Source organism: Manis pentadactyla, chromosome 7 (genome assembly GCF_030020395.1).
Source record: "Manis pentadactyla isolate mManPen7 chromosome 7, mManPen7.hap1, whole genome shotgun sequence".
NCBI lineage: Eukaryota > Metazoa > Chordata > Mammalia > Pholidota > Manidae > Manis > Manis pentadactyla.
The window spans coordinates 71,377,964-71,395,179 of record NC_080025.1 but is presented as its reverse complement, the minus strand read 5'-3'; the positions used below and the strand labels follow the sequence as shown (position 1 = coordinate 71,395,179).

Sequence of the window (17,216 nt, the reverse complement as noted above, 5' to 3'; positions counted from 1 at the left end):
ATATTTACTAAAGATTTTTCAAAATGCTAAGAAAAACTAACTGCTATACTAGGATAGCATATGCAACAAAATTATCTTCCCCAAAAGAGGGCAGCATAAGCATATATTCTGAAAACCAAAACCTGAGCGATGTACTAATAAATTCTCAATGAAAGAACTTCCAATGATTGTAGTTCAGGCAGAAAAGAAATGATCCAAGACAACAGTGAAAAAAGAAGAAAGTAAACTTATGGGTAAAACCTAAACAAATATTGAGAGAATGGAATACTAACAATGATGGCTAGACTTTGCACAATTTTAAACATATCAATGACAGACCTAAAATTCTGGAGAAGTCAAGAATGCAAGTGACTAGAGTGAAAACAGAACAAGGTCCTCACTTATTTGGATAGGCAGTAAAGATACCAACTTTAATATGCATATTAAAATTAACAGAGGGGCTCTCTTGTCCCCTCCTGGCATGAGCCAGGAGCTCTGTCTGTCCTCTCACTGTATCTCTCAATAAAAATCTCCCTGGCTCTCCTAAAAAAAAAAAAAAAAAATTAAGAGAGTGCCAGTGAAAGAAGATAAGCATAGTATGTACCTTGTAAATTAGTAGAGGAATAAAATGGGAGGAGAGGAAATATCAATGAAAAAAAAAAGACAGGAAGGGTAGAAAAAAGGATGCAAAAACATAGGACAAATAGCAAAAAGTACAACAGTAGATATTGATCCAAGTATATCAGTAAATATTCTAAGTACTTCAGTTGAAAGACAAAATCTATTAAACTGATTTTTAAAATTCCAGTTAGGAGCTATTTTTAAAAGATATACTTTAAAAATATGGAAACAAAATTTTAAAGCACTGTTTCATAAATTCCTGCTGTATATTTTTTCACATATTAACACATCTGAAATCAAGGTACAGCTTTCAATTGATGATATCTTACTATTGCTGTCAAACCATTTTTTTCACATATTAATTTATCTCAACTGAGATGCATTTACAATGGAAGGCATGTCAGATTAGATGAAATATGGTAGAAAAAAATTTTTTTAATATACTGAAAAATACTAACGTAAAGAAAGCTGATGGGACTATTAATATCAGATGAAATGGACTCAAAGGAATAAAAAAATTACTACATATTTATAGTTGCCACATATTGATAAAAATTCACTCTATCAGGAAAATTTAAGAATTCTAAACAAGTATGCATCTAATAAATTAGCTTCAAAAAGGATTAAGCAAAAATTAAAAGTATCACAAGAAAAACTGACAAGTCAAATATCATAGAGAAAGAATTTAATACATCATCTCAACAATTAAAAAGATGAAACAGGGAAAAATGAGAAGGGATACAAAATATCACAAAACATTATAAATAAGCATAATCTAATATAGGGCACAATCACTGGAATACTGAAAAATTCTAAGCAATCTCTCAATAATTTTTAAGAAACTATTATTATACATAGACTACATTATTATATATAATGTATTTATAAACTATTATTTTATATATTATATATATATTATATATTATATAGACCACGTTCACTAATCACAACAAAGCCCTGAAAATGTTTAAAAATTTAAAATTACACTTCAAATACCATGGGGTCAAAAAATTATAATGGAAATTATACTTACAACTAAGATAAAAAAATAATTTATCAGACAAGATGCAGCTAACATAGAGCATTATATAGTTTTAAGAAAAGAAGTAAATTTAAGTATTAAGAAACAGAAGGTCATAAAAACTCTTAATAAAGTAGATACAGAGGGAACACACGTCAACATAATAAAGGTAACTAACATCATACTCAACAGTGAAAAGCTGAAAGCTTTTCCTCTAAGATCAGGAAGAAGACAAGGATGTCCACTCTCACCACTCTATTAAACACAATATTGGAAGTCTTAGCCAGAGCAATTAGACAAGAAAAAGAAAAAAAATGCATCCAAGTCAGAAAGGAAGAAGTAAAACTGCCATTATTTGCAGATGATAGGATATTATGTATTGAGCCCTTAAAGACTCCAACAAAAGAACCTGTTAGAACAAATAAATCAATTCAGTAGAGTTGCACGGTACAAAATCAATGTACAAAAATCAGTTGGTTTCTACACACTAAAAACTATCAGAAAGAAATATTAAGAAAATAATCCCATTTACAATTACATCAAAAAGAATAAAATACTTAAGAATAAACTTAACCAAGGAGGTAGAAGACCTCTACACTGAAAATCATATGACACTGATGAAAGAAATTAAAGACATAAATAAATGGAAAGATATTCTGTGCTTAGCTTTTGGAAGAATTAGAATTGTTCAAATGTCCATATTACCCAAAGAGATCTACAGATTCAATGCAATCCCTATCAAAATTCCAATGACATTTTTCACAGAAATGAAAAACAAGCCCCAAATTTGTATGGAACCACAACAGCCAAAATACAATAGCCACAATAGCCAAAGCAATCCTGAGAAAAACATAGCTGGAGGCACCACACTTTCAAATTTCAAAATATATTATAAATCTATAGTAATCCAAACAGTATTGGATTGGCATAAATAGAGACACATAGATCAATGTAACAAAACAGCCAAGAAATAAATCCATGCATATATGTTAAATTAACTTATGACAAAAGAGCCAAGAATATACAATGGGGGAAGGACAGTCTCTTCAATAAATGGTGCCTGGAAAACTGGTGAGCCGTATGCAAAAGAATGAAACTAGACCCCTATCTTACACTATACATAAAAATCAACTCAAAATTGATTAAAGACTTGAATGTAAAATCTGAAACTGTAAAACTCCTAGAAAAAACAGAGTTAAGTAATCTCCTTGACATTAATCTTGGCAATGATTTCTTACCAACAACAAAGGCAAATAAAACCAAAGGCAAAAATAAACAAGTAGGACGGTATCGAACTAAGACTTCTGCACAGCAGAAGAAACCAGCAACAAAATGAAAGGCAAGCTACAGAATGGAAAAAATATTTGCAAATCATAAATATGATAAGGAGTTAATATCCAAAGTAAGAAAAAAACTCATACAACTCAATAGCAAAAAGACAAGAAGCCCAATTAAAATATGGGCAAAGGACCTGAGTACACATTTTTCCAAAGAAGATATGCAAAAGGCCAACAGGTATCTGAAATGATGCTCAGTATCACTAGTCATTAAGGAAATGTGAATTAAAACCACAATGAGGTATCACTTCACATCTGTTAGAATGGCCATCATGAAAAAGATAATGAATGTTGGGTGTGGATGTAGAGAAAAGGGAACCCTTGTGCACTGTTGGTAAGATTGTAAATGGTACAGCCACTGTAGGAAACAGTATGGAGGATGCTCAAAAAATTACTCACTTAACTTTCCTATATATCTTACAGCAGTGTTAGCTATAGTCATCATGATGTGCATTACATTACTAGTACTTGTTTATTTTATAAGTGGGAGTTTGTACCTTTTGATCACTTTCCTCCAATTCCCCCTCTCTTTACCCTCTGCCTCTGGTAACAAGTCTGATCTCTCTTTCTATGAGTTTGTTTTTTTCTTTTTTTTTTGGATTCCACATATAAGTGAGATCATACAGAAACTGTCTTTGTCTGACTTATTTCACTTAGCATAATGCCTACAAGGTCTATCCCTGTTGTTGCAAATGGCAGGATTTCCTCATTTTTTATTGCTGAGTAACATTCCATTGTGTGTGTATGTGTGTATGTGTTTGTGTATACACCAGAACTTCTCTGTTTACCCAACAATGGTTGTTTCTATGTCCTGGCTATTGTAAATAATTCTAACATGAACATGGGGTGCAGGTATTTTTTGAGTTAGTGTTTATATTTTCCTTGGATATATTATCAGAAATGGAATTGCACAGGCCCACTTACATGTAAATTATTTTGAATAAATATACTGGAATAATTTTTGGAAATTTGCAACAATATGAAAAACATTTTCTTTAGCTTACTTTATCATAATACATACAGTATGTAATATATATAACATACAAAATATGTGCTAGTTGTTTATGTTACCAGTAAGGGTTCTGGTCAACAGCAGACTATTAGTAGTTACATTTTTGAGGGGTTAAAAGTTATACCTGGTTTTTCGAGTGTATGCAGGTCAGTATCCCTAACAACCCCTGCACTGTTCAAGGGCCAACTGTATAAAATACATTTCACGATTTTTCTATTAAGACATTTCATATGTTTACCTTCAGAAGGATATAACTCAATTTAAAAAGACTAATGGCTAATAAACATTTTTAAAAAGTTCCGCTTCACCAGCAATCAAATAAATGCAAATTAAAACAACAATAGGATATCATCTTTCACTTATAGAATTGGCCACTCTTTTAATAGTCAGTTGGTATTGGTGGGAAGCAGACACTCTCACATATTGCTGACTATATTGGTATGGCTCTTTGGAGGGCAATTTGACAGGATATATTTAAAACTTTCGTAATACATATGTACTGTTTATCCCAGAAATTCTACCTCCTGGATTTTAAGTGAAAGAAATAATCACAGTCCGTATAAAAAGATGTTGTTATAAGGAAATTAACTGCAATACTGTATATAACAGTGAAAAACTGAAAGCACCTTAAAAGTCCAACAATAACTGGATAATCATATAATGACATTCTATTCATTTTAGAAAATGATGCTTTACAAGAATAGTGACATGCAAAAACGTTCCTTCTAAAGTATTAAGGGAAATACATAGTTACATGTACATTATTATTCTATTTTAATTAAAGAAAAAATAAATCTATGTCTAAGAAAGGCTTGGAAGCTATTCATCACTATTAATGCTTCTAGCAGCTGCTTCCTGAAGGCAAGATTAAGTGACAAACTTTCTTCTACCTACCTTTTTGTGTTTTCTAAATGTTCTATAATGAATATGTATTACTTTCCAAATAATGGCAATAATTTGGGGAGGGACAGAACTCTTACAGTTTCTTAAAATTAGGAACCTAATAGGTTTCTTAAACGTGCGTAATACAGGTATATTCTGTGGAATTGATTCAATTTTTAAAATACTGGTTCTTTAAGGCAATTAGGATAGTTTAAATCTTTCTTAAGAGGAAAAATTCCTTGGTCATTAATTATAACTGGTTAAGACTAGGCTGAATTTGTATTTCCCTTCTCATGTTAGTATCCTTTATAAGATGGTAGGAATTCTCAGTATATAAAGGAAAGGAAACTATACATACTTGCTTGAATTAGTGCATCAAAGAAAGAGGAAGTTGCATAGAAATTCAGAAAAAAAGTGGTTAAGCTATTGGGGACACAGAGTAAGATCATTGAGGGCACTAGTTGAAAAGTTGACAATTTTGTATCTTTTAATTATTACCACAATTAATAATTACTACAGACTCTAAGTAAGTAGAGTAAAATTAGTACTTACATTTATCTTTATATTTTAAGTTACTTCTTAAATCACAAACTACATGTTGGTGATCAAATGCCTATCTCCAGCTGTCATACTGCTTTTTAATTCCAGATTTATGGTTCATTCTGCATAAATTAGCTGTGTGACTGTGGGCAAGTTATTCAACCTCTAGGTTTCAGTTTTCTCATTTGTAAAAGAAGAATAGTGATGCCTAACCTCCTGGCTTTTGAAGATTAAATGAGTTAATAGAAGTAAAGTACTTAGAAAAATTATGATATATAATAAGCATTCAATAATATTATTACTATTATTTTTACTAGTTATTTTTGAACTATTTGTTATCTTCACAAAATGTCCTATAATCCAATATTTCCCAAAACAGTGTAACTTTATGACTGTCCAAAACATCTTCTTGCTGTATTTCTTTTCTAGAATTAATGTACTAGAATTATCCTAAACTTTTCCCAGGAGATCCACTTATTCGTTAGGAATCTTGATACCAAAATAGTGCATTCCTCCATCTCTCTTACCATCCAAAATATCTTCACACTTCTGGCTCTGAAACAATAGTGACTTCTCTCACTAGATGGTTAATTATCTTGGGGACAGGGATTGTATTTTTTTCCAAAAGTTTATCAAGTTCCTTTACTCTTGGCATTTATGTATCCCTGGCATCTAGGAAAGTTTCTTTTCTACATTAGGCACACTCAGTGAGTGCATCCTGAATGTGTGTATTCCATATATACATATATTACTCTCTTTTTATCTTCTTACAGCTTTGGCTTGACCATAACATTTAAAAAGTGTATAAAGATCATCATTCTAATCAGGAAATCACTTATGCAGGCAGACCTATCATCTGATTAATTTTCAATGCAGATGAGATTGTGAGAAATCTGTAACTGTAATAGGATAAATAGATACAACTCTTTTATAAAGACACACTTTAAAAGCCATGACATTTTTCATTGTATTTGTCTGAATAACTGTGAATTCACATAGAAACAAAAAAAAATTGATTTGCACAAAACTTATTATTTTATAATGGAAAAAATAAAAACAGTCTAAATAATGAACTATAGTTTTGAAATCTCAATGAACTATCATAAAGCTATTAAAATGATGACTACAGCAATAGAAATATATTCTATTTTTTAAAAATTATGATGGAATTAGAACTACATAAAAAGTATGTATTTTCATGAACACTAAAAAATGGAGTTGTATTTTTGAATGATTTCTGATACTGAAATAAATGCTTTGTAAAAAGTTATTTCAATCAGTTGAATGTATTGCACAGCAAAACAATTATGAGGTAAGATTTCAGTAACACATTTCAAAATGTCAAATACCTTTGGGTAAACTTCAAATATGGTGTATAGTCAATTACAGCAGGAAAGTTGCCATCCAATCCCTCACCCTTTAGGCAGAAGCTAAGACAACAGACAATAAATATTTCATATTAATATGAAGTTTTAAATCAAAGTGTTATAAACAATTTCTTGTTAGAGTTATATGTTTCATCAAATTGCAAGTGAGTTTTTGTTTGTAATTTAAAAGTTACTTGTTACAAATAAACACCCCAATAGAGATATTCTGCCTTCAATACCAATAACAAAGGTTCATATAAGTTAATAGATAGCTGTATAAATATAGTGTGCAAAAGAAAAACTGAGTAATATGTTCAAATATTGTTCATTTATTTGACACTATCTTGGTCTTTATTGGATTTATAAGACATTACTAGAACATTTTCAAATTAAGACTTATTGTTCATATTTACATATAATTTACATATAAATTCTCAGGTGACACTATCTCCTTAGAAGATCTAATTAGAAAATGAAGGTTTCTAAACTATCTGAATAGGTGAAAAGGCTGGGAGCCTAGATATAAAAAGAATGCTAAAAATCTCCTAATCTTCAATCAATCCTTTTTGAGGCCATACAATAAGAAAAGGTTGTGACTTGCCCAGAGTCATACTGTGGATCTTATAAAGCCAGCAAAGAAACTTTAGATCTCCTGGACTCCCAAATCCAGTAATTTTTGTTTTCTATGATGGTATATCCAATTGGATAGTTATAGTTAAAAAAAAAAAAACGGGTTTAGTTTTATGATTACTAGTATTCAAAAAAAAGTACATCTTCTACAAAGATAAACATAGGAATATTTGAGTTGTATGTTGATTTTCAAAGGAAAAAAATCAGCTAACTCCCACCTTCTGGTTTCTTTGGCAAGTTTGCCTGTTGAAATACTTTTTCTAATATATTAGTATCAAGGGTATGTAAGTATTATTTCAGACTTGAATAAAGACAGAGCCAAATCAAACTTTTCATGTAGGCTTTCCTTCATTTACAGGAAGATCGCTAATGTATCTCTGAGACATTTACCTTCAGATGATTATATAGTATCAATGAAGTACAATAATTCAACAGTTTGAATTCTTCTATCAGGCCTTTTTTTTCACCAAAAATAAAATTGTATTTAGACAGAGCCAGCAGCATGCCATGTAAAGTACTTAGAGGAATTAAAAAGACAAACTTCATATTGCATCTATGATGCTCACTCTAAACAATTAAGCTAATTAATCTAATACTATTTTATTAAATCTTACATAGAGGAAAGTTATAAAGTGACAAATATAATGAAAGGAAATGATTTAATACATAAAAGGTAACATCAATAAAAATGGGCAGCATTTTTTGATTCAAGACCTAAAGGTAGGTTCTCAAGTTTTATATTTATTTTGTTAGTATTCTTGGAATTTTAAGTGACATTACTTAAGAAAATATATTTCCTTCATTCTAATGTTTGAGTTCTTGTTATACAATTATCTTTTACTTTTAGTATAATGTAAAATCTTGGATCAATTTAAGAAATACAGATGCTTTCATAAATCTAAAAAGAACTTACACTGTCTGCTTTTAGCACTGTAAATCTATCTGGAATTAATTCACCTTGGTAATAAAAGCAAATATTAACAATATTTTTTATATTCTAGTTGTATAATAATAAAACATATAAGATACCCAGTGTCTTATGCCAGAATCTTCTTTATCTCGACACAGGAGATTTAAAACATCTTTCTGGCTTTGAACTTTGAGTGTGTTTCTTTTCATTTGAAAAGCAGTAGCTGAAAATTACTAGGAGATAAGATCTAAAACATCCCCTCAGTGCTATGAGAGCACACCATTTTTCTCCCTGGGGGAATGGAGTCGAAGCATTCTTTTTGCCCAAGCTAGGGAGCAAGTCTGTCAGTAAATTCCTTAGTTTGCGACAGTGTGTTTTCTGAGAGCAAACCCATTTAGAAAACGAACAGAATTTGAAAGGGAACAATATGGATCAAATGTCAATATCCAGCTGCATGCCTTACTTAGAAAGCAAGGAATAAAATCATAAGTAGAAACTATTACGTGGTTAAAATTTTAAAATGACATGCATTTAGATTAAGTACCTGAAATCAATAGCATTGAGTCCAAGCAGCATGCCAGCAAGCATATTTGCTTCCTCACCCAAGACAATTGCTCCATCTTCATAAAATCGCCTAAAAAGTGAAAAGGAGTGAATCTATAAATATTTTAAAAACTGAACTTTATCTAGAGAAATCACTTAGACTCAAACTGAAGTAGAAAGAATTAAATTTTATTTATCAAAATAAAAACATCCATGGATCACCCAAGAGATGTAGATATATAGAAGAAAAAAAAAAACTCTGCCACCTAACAAAAAAGTCCGTCTAAGTGCTTCCACCACTCTTAAAAAAATCTCCAAAGTCATTCTTTCAATGGGCCTACACTGGCTTTCATTTTCCCAATAGGGAAGTAATATAAATGTAATTTGAAAGGTGACAAATTCACAGTCATTTACACTGCTCTGTTTTCAAAACTATGCAAACTTCTATACACAGTAAAAACACAAACGTACATCGTTATTCTGTAATTCCAAGGGTTATTAATCAAATTAAAACTAGAATGGTCTGATTATTACTAATTTATGCCAGCCTTTAACACTGCAATACTAATAGGGCAGATGGGTTACCAAGGTGGCCGCATATGAAAAAGAAAGTATTTATTAGCTCTTTAAGAAAATGTGAATATGAATCTATCTTTGCTAATTCCTGTAAAGCCTTCTGTTTTGGTTAATGTCAGTTTTTAAAATACTGAAATTTTATTTCTAAATATTTTAAATAGATATTTTTTAAAATTATCATAATATGGGCCTAAGATATTTTTCCACAAAAGAACGGAATATCACTGAATTTGCTTCTTTTCAAAAATAATACTATGCAAAAACTAGTTTATATTCAGTAACTAGGAATCACTGAATTGTTAAATGTATTTATATTACCAGAACACCAATCTAACACTCAACTACCTAAAAGGGAAACATTTTAGTAAATGAAATTTGTCTTGTTCTTTTCAGTATTCATGAGTTTATAAAGGCTGACAAGATTTTAATATGCTCATAATTCCACTATTAATTTTGAATAGTTCATAGCTTACTAAATACTTCTAAAAATGTATCATTTGGTATATGTAAAAAAGTTCATAAAGTAAATATGGAAGGAATTGTCATTAGTTTCAAATTTACCATCAAGAAAAATGCTAGGGTAAAATAATTTGCCCAAGCTCATGCAGATGTTCAAAGAGGAAACCCAATTCTTCTTTAAATTCTTTGTATTTTCTATGAAACCATACCACTTCTTGTAAAACAAAAATATTTAAAGAGAATTTAACTTATGGTTATAAAGAATTTAAAATAAATAAAAAGTACAAGGAAAATAAGAGAAACTTCTCTGACAGATGTAAGGCTGCAAACAAATACAGTGGGAAGACTAGTTTGGAATAAATGTACTGTTTCCTTGGATATATGGAAATTGTCTTTATTGATTTATATAAAAGAAGAAAAACTAAATGGCCAGCCTAACAAATAGAGTAAAATAAATGGAAGGACTTTCTACATATTTAATTGAGGCGGTCCATGAAAAGGTAAAGCTATTTAGACAATCTTTATATCTGAGATTTTGTCCCTACCCCAATGGCTAAGTTGGCTGTTGACAGAACATTTTATCGACTGCTGGAAGAATTATGATTCCAATAGTCCTAGACCACCAAATTCTACAGGACAAATGTATTAGAAAGAACTCTTTTTTTTTTGATACTGGATATCACTGTTATTCCTAGTATTCCCCTATGTTAAGAAAAGGTCTACTTTTTAATTACCCATCTTGAGTCTACCATGTTTAAAAGTACATTCTAAGAATTCAAAACTATTCTTGCTTGCTCTCCTAATGTCAATATTACATTAGTGATTGCTGATGAATCAGAAAATGAAAACAAAACTAGCTAGTTTTAGAGATTTTTTTAAGTATAAAAATCTCCTGTATTTGTATATATAGTATTATTTTGATGAGTTATTTTGTCTTTAGTATTACTAATGAATTTTTAGCTAACCAATATAAGTGAAATGCTTGCTATATATGAAATCAATAATTCCACTCATAAAGCATACTGTTGCATGGACCTGATTTAAATTTAACAGTCTTTACTGCAGCACAGGGGGGAAGATGATAAATGGGAGACAAAAGGCTAGTTAAGAGAATTGTACACTGTATGCTAAACATTTTCATTATTAGTTTTGATTAAGAAAAGTATTTTTCATAAAATATGTTTGAGATAACACATTTTAAAATAACAATTCAGTATGTAAAAGAATACTGAACTAAAGTGATCTGAATTGAAAAAGATATTTTTCTCATTTGATCAAAGACTTAAGTCATTCATGTACATTAAAGAGGTGAAAGCTGTTAGGAAAAATTAATTCTTTATTCTCTTAAACCAACATATCAACAATTTTGACTGAAAATTTGATTCCTGTTACGACACTTTCAAAGACTTCAAAAGATCACAAGCTTTCAACCTCTTCATTTTGCCTCAGAAAAATTGGAACATTAATAAAGTCTGCTTATATAACCAAGGGTTTTGTAACAAATGAACCAAGGATAAAGCCTAAGATGATTAATCCAGTAATAGTAAGGTATAATACATTAAAAAAAATTCTTTTTTGAAAATATTTTTTGTTCTAAGGAAAATATTTTTGAGAACGATCTAACCAAAAGTGTACTGAATTGCAAAAATGTCTTACAAATATTTAAAGTACCAAGATAAAAAATATATATATAAAACTTCCATCTAAATATTTGTATATTAGATCATATGTTTAAATAAGCTTTGTACCTCAGAAGCAAAGGAAAAGTATGAGCAATTATTTGATGTTACAGTGAACTGGAAGAAAAGCCTCTACTTTTTATTAGGTGTACTCTTTCCAATTATTTGTATGTTGACTAGAAAAACATGAGAAACTAGAAAAGCTCTTAAAATAACACCTACTAAGAACAATATTTTTTCTCTTATCATATATAAACGTAACTCTAATTGAAAGAGTCTCTATACTGCTATCCTTAATGTTCATTATCTAAGACTATTTTAAGGCCCTTCAAGTATTTCAATAATAAATATCCTTTGGATGGTATCCAAGGTGAACAACCAGTATAGATCATGTTGATACTGCAAGATACCATGTTTCAAAATTCCTTTTTTTTGAGAGTTGGACGTTATTCTACAGACTGAAGGTGCAATATTAAAGTATGAGAAAGAGTATGTTATAAACCAAAGAAATTTCATTATCAATATTATTGATCTCTTCCCCAGTTTAGTCTTCATATATGAAACTTTAAAGGAGGTGATAAGAAAATTCTCCCTCATGACATGCAAAACAGATTATAACATTATAAAGAAATGTTATATTCTATTCAAAGTAAAACTGAATCAGAATGAAAAGCTGATCAAAAAGTAATTCTCCAAAGGTTTTGCTAAGAATGTGAGATTCACTAATTGTTTAATAAAAAAATATGTAATTCCCACTAGGAATCTAGTACCTGTGCTAGGTACTAGAGTTAAAATGGTGAACAAGCTAAACATGTTCCCTCTCTATGGAGCTTTGTCTAGGGGAAGGGACAGGTTACAAAGGAAAAAGATAATTAGAGATGACGCTAAGTAGGATAAAGTAAATAGGTTGAGGTAGAGAAAACAACTTTGAAAAAAGCCACTAAAGAAAGGCATTCCCAAATGTTTAACCTGAGACTGTAGGCCCACAGAAGTCTGGTCACACAGGGCTTTGTACGCCATATTACATTAATAATAACTGTGAACAACTTATTAAATGCCAGTCATAATTATATGTGCCAATAGGGAAGTTGAGGTAAGAGATAAAGGAGGTATGCATTACTGAGCAGTCCTCGAGATAAAGGTAAATGGATAAATTGAAGATAGATTTTAGATACAGGATCTATAAGACTTGTTAATGGGATGATCATAAAGAATGAGGGAGAAAAAGGAATCAAAGATTAATTTTAGATTCTGACTTATCAACCATGTAGGTAGGTTATGAAACCACTTGCTAACAAGGGAATAGAAAGTGTTAGAGGGGGAAAAAAATCAAGATATCTGAGTTATCTTACTAAAGATTTAAATGTGGTATCATAATCATACAGGTAGTTTTTAAAGCCATAGGGAGATACATAAAATTTTAGGGAGAAAGGAAAATGAATAGAGAAAGAACAGACAGTGCTGTACTGAGCCCAAGAATATTGATAATTTGAATCTATAAAGAGAAGGAGAAGCCAGTAAATGATACTCAGAAGAGCAATTATAGAGATAAGTTAAAGGCAAAGAAGTTTTTCAAGAAAGAGGATGTATTCTGCTGTTTTCGCCAGACAATGAATGGAATACAATGTGGACTCAGAAATGCCCATTAAATTTGGTAGCTTCTAGATTGTTGGTATTTTAAAAATTATTATTGGTGGAGTGGTAAGGGGCAGAAGCTGGACAAGAGTGGACAGAAACAGTGACTCTAAGGTAAGAAAATTAGGACAGTATGTATAAACATTTTTGAGAAGTTTGGTGATGAAGCAGAACATAAAAATGAGCAGTAGAAGGAAATATAAGTTCATTGGAAAAGCTTTCTTTTTAAGTTAGGAGATACCAGTATGTGTTTCTATATGGGTTAGAATAACCCAGCAGAGGGAAAGACTGAGGATGAGGAAAGAGAAAGTTAGTAACTAAAAGAAGAAGTGAATGGGAACAGGATCCAGAAGAAGGTGGCCTCTGATGGGAGGAGAGACATTAATCAGTAATAATAATATCAGTAATATAAAGTATACCAGTAATAGTTGTAATGATGGAGGGCAGAGACAAGAGACAAGCATCATGATTAATTTTCCTAAAAATGCTGATATATAAATAGCATAGTAAAAACAAGAGGGACTCTACCTTAAGTTCAAGATTCCATTCTAAAAGCAGAGAGTTAAGAAGTAAGACTCTTAAACTATTCTTTAGTAATCAGCCAACAACCTACCTTAAAGGCAGAGCAAGTAGGCCAAAACGATATGTCCCCACCACTACTTGAGGGTAACCGCTGTCTTGGAGAAGAAGAGGATCAATGAGTCCCTTGTGTTAAGTTTATTTAGCATAATTAGCTGGAGGACTGGTAATGGAGGAGAGCAGACAAGGTGTCTCTCACCAGAGATAAGCACCTTGAAATCACAAGCCAAGCCTACAACCAACAACCCTCCCCACCCCCCAACCCTTTGCTCCATTCTTGGAAGCCTTAAAGACAGAATCCCCAGCCTTTCAGCCCACCTCCTCTCTGAGGATGCCCGCACTTTTCTTTAAGTGCGTACTTTCAAAAAAGATTTCTCACTGCTCAAATTATTGCATTTTGTTTCTTTGCTATTTCATTTTATTCCCAAGTCTTCACTCTGTCTCTGCTTTACTCCTGGTAAGTAGGAAGGGGCTGTTGAGAGCTCAGGTTTGGGCTTGCAAGTGTCTGTCTCCTGAGTGACCTGGACGGAACTGCAGCTGTGTGATCTGCTCTTAGTAGCCTGCCTGAAAATCTCCTTTGGGAAGTACTCAGAACATAATCTCACCTGATCCTATGCTCTACAGCTTCCCCAAATCCTGGGATGGTAGGGGCTAGTCCCCAGGCCATGCAGATCCAAGAAGACATAGGACGCCAGGTAACCCTGGCTTCAGGAGTTGGCAAAGGAGTCTGCCCTAAGCGGAGTAGGAGTTCAATGAACTTTCCCTCCTTCCCTCTGCACCTCCTTGCTCTCTGCTGCCTGCAAGGCAGCTGCCATTCCCTACCACTCTCACTTCAATGAATTCCTTCCTTACCTGCCCCCAACAGATCTGTTCAAAAACTCTTTCTCATCCAGAGTCAAGAACCCTCTCCTGTCCAGGTTGAGGTTTCTCCTAGTGCTTCACCTAGTGCGCAGGGAATGACCTCCCCAGATGCAGCTGCCCAGCAACAGTACCATTACTCAGAACTTTAATAACTTAACTATTCTAGAGATTCTCTTACATTTAAGATTTTATGCTTTCCCTGTGCAATAGAACTCACTTTTCTTCAGCTATAAAAACCTGTGTTATTTTCTTACCCCATGTGTAAGTTCAATGAGCCTTGAAAGTTTTTTAAACAGCTTTATTGAAATATAGTTCATATACCATAGAACTCACCATTTAAAGTACAATTCAACAGTTTTTAGTATATTGATATTTTTATTACCGCAAAAAGATACTGAGTGGCAGTCACCCTCCATTTTCCTCCAAAATGTCTTTTCCCATCCAACTCTACCTACACAACCATTGATCTGCTTTCTGTCTATATAAATTTGTGTATTCTGAGTATTTCATATAAATTAAATTGTATACTATCTGGTATTTTGTGACTGGCTCTAAGACAGTAGAATGTTTTTAAAGTTCATCCATGTTGTAGCATATTTCAGTACTTCTTTAAAAAAAAGAAATGAAGTTTATTTAAACAAGATGTTTTACTTAAAAGGAAAAGTATTTAGGATTCATTTTTTTAGAACAATTCATCCCTGCTTAAAGACAGATCACCCTACATGTAACAGCTACACACAAAAAAGTTGTAAAAGTGTCCTTGGTTTTACAATAATACATGAAAAACATTAAAATTCTTCAAACAAGGTATGCAAGGATTTTTCTGTTCTTTTTTTGTTTAAAGATGAAAAAATAATTTACTAGACTATGAAGAGGTGCAAGAGCATGAGCATAAAGAAAGGGGGTCTTTTCACAGAACCAGTATTTTTCCCCATTCCATCTCCCTTTGATGTCCATCAAAACATACCATTGGTCATTTAGTTAAAAAAAAAATGCTTGTGCACATACACCAATTCCTGATAAAGGAATCTGGAAGAGGAAAGATGAAAGAAAAAACTGTACTGTAGTAGTCAGGATGTGGTAAAACCAAACTGGTTTTCTGAGAATGTATTCTTGGTCTGTCAGAGCAGAGTTCTGGAGTGAAGTAGCAGGTACCCTTTCTAGTAGACACCTTCTGTCTTCTGCAGGAACACATCACAATTATATCTTCATCCTCCATTTCCAACAGTGTACATATGTCTGTTTCACTGACAGGCTGCCCTTCAAAAGGGAATCTAAACCTTGTCATTCACAACAGGCTTTCATTAGTTTACTAAGTGATATATGTTTCTTATTTTACACTGCAGCAGAGAACCATCCTGCCTTGCCACTTTCAAATTAATATGATCATTGTTCTCAGTCTTGAATCCTCCCTTGAGCTTTCTGTCAGCCACAGTGAGCTCCTGAGTATCCTCAGCTGCCACTTCACAATAGTAGTACCAGGCTTGCACTGAACAAGCACCCAAGCCGTTATCAGGAGTGACAAAAGCAGCGATGCATTACTTTTTGTGGCTGATAACATTCCACTGTATGGAATATACATTTTGTTTATTTGTTCATCAGTTGATGGGCATTTGGGTTGTTTTCACTTTTTGGCCATTATGAATACTGATGCTCTGAACATCTGTGTACATATTTTTTGTGAATGTATGTTTTCAATTCTCCTGGATATGTATGTAAGTATGTATGTGTGTGTGTGCACATACACACACACACACACACACATACATAAATGCTGGGTCAAATGGTAACTCTATATTTAACCTTTTTCAAAAAGACTGCATCATTTTATTTTCCCATTATCAATGTATGAGAGTTCCAATTTTCCTACATTCTTGTCAATACTTGTGATTATATGTTCTTTAATTGTAGACATTCTAGTGGGTGTGCAGTGGTATCTTACTGTGGTTTTGATTTGCAATTCCCTATGGCTAATGATGTCAAGCATCTTTTATGGGTTTATTGGTCATTTGTATATCTTCTTTGGAAGAATGTTTACTTAGATTCTTTGCCCATTTTTAAGTGCTTTTCTTTTTCTTTTTAAATTTTATCAAATGTACATTACAGTGCTTCAACAGTCCCTCTCTCCCCCACACCTGCCCACATACCTCCCCCTTGGTAACCAGTAGCCACTTCTCAGTGTCTACGAGTCTACTGGTGTTTTGTTCCTTCTGTTTGCTTTGTTTGTATATTCCACAAATAAATGAAATCATACGGTATTTGTCTTTTACTACCCAGCTTATTTCACTGGGCATAATACCCTTTAGATCCACCCATGTTGTTGCAAATGGCAGGAGTTCTTTTCTTTTTATGACTGAATAATATTTCATTGTGTGTATGTACATTTTCTTTATCCATTCATATACTGATGGACACTTTGGTTGCTTCCATATCTTGGCTATTGCAAACAATGCAGCGATAAACATAGGGGTGCATATGTCTTTTTTGAATCAGGGATTTTGTTTTTTTCAGGCATAAATGCTTTCTTTTTATTACTGATTTGTAAGAACTATTTTAATGTATTCTAGATAAAAGTCCTTCATTAG

At 32.2% G+C, this 17,216-nt stretch overlaps 1 protein-coding gene and 1 pseudogene across 5 annotated transcripts in view; both read right to left on the bottom strand.

Moving 5' to 3' along the window:
• The window catches only part of RUNDC3B (RUN domain containing 3B), a 158,341-nt gene that overhangs the window by 72,497 nt on the left and 68,628 nt on the right, over nt 1–17,216 (bottom strand). For all 5 annotated transcript variants that reach the window (XM_036911846.2, XM_036911848.2, XM_036911847.2 and 2 more), the window contains 2 exons: nt 8,844–8,933; nt 6,742–6,822 (listed from right to left, as the gene is read on the bottom strand). In XM_036911846.2, the coding sequence (XP_036767741.2) occupies nt 6,742–6,822; nt 8,844–8,933 (171 nt within the window). The remainder of the gene's footprint in view (nt 1–6,741; nt 6,823–8,843; nt 8,934–17,216) is intronic.
• LOC118925724 (small ubiquitin-related modifier 2-like) lies at nt 15,792–16,169 on the bottom strand (annotated as a pseudogene).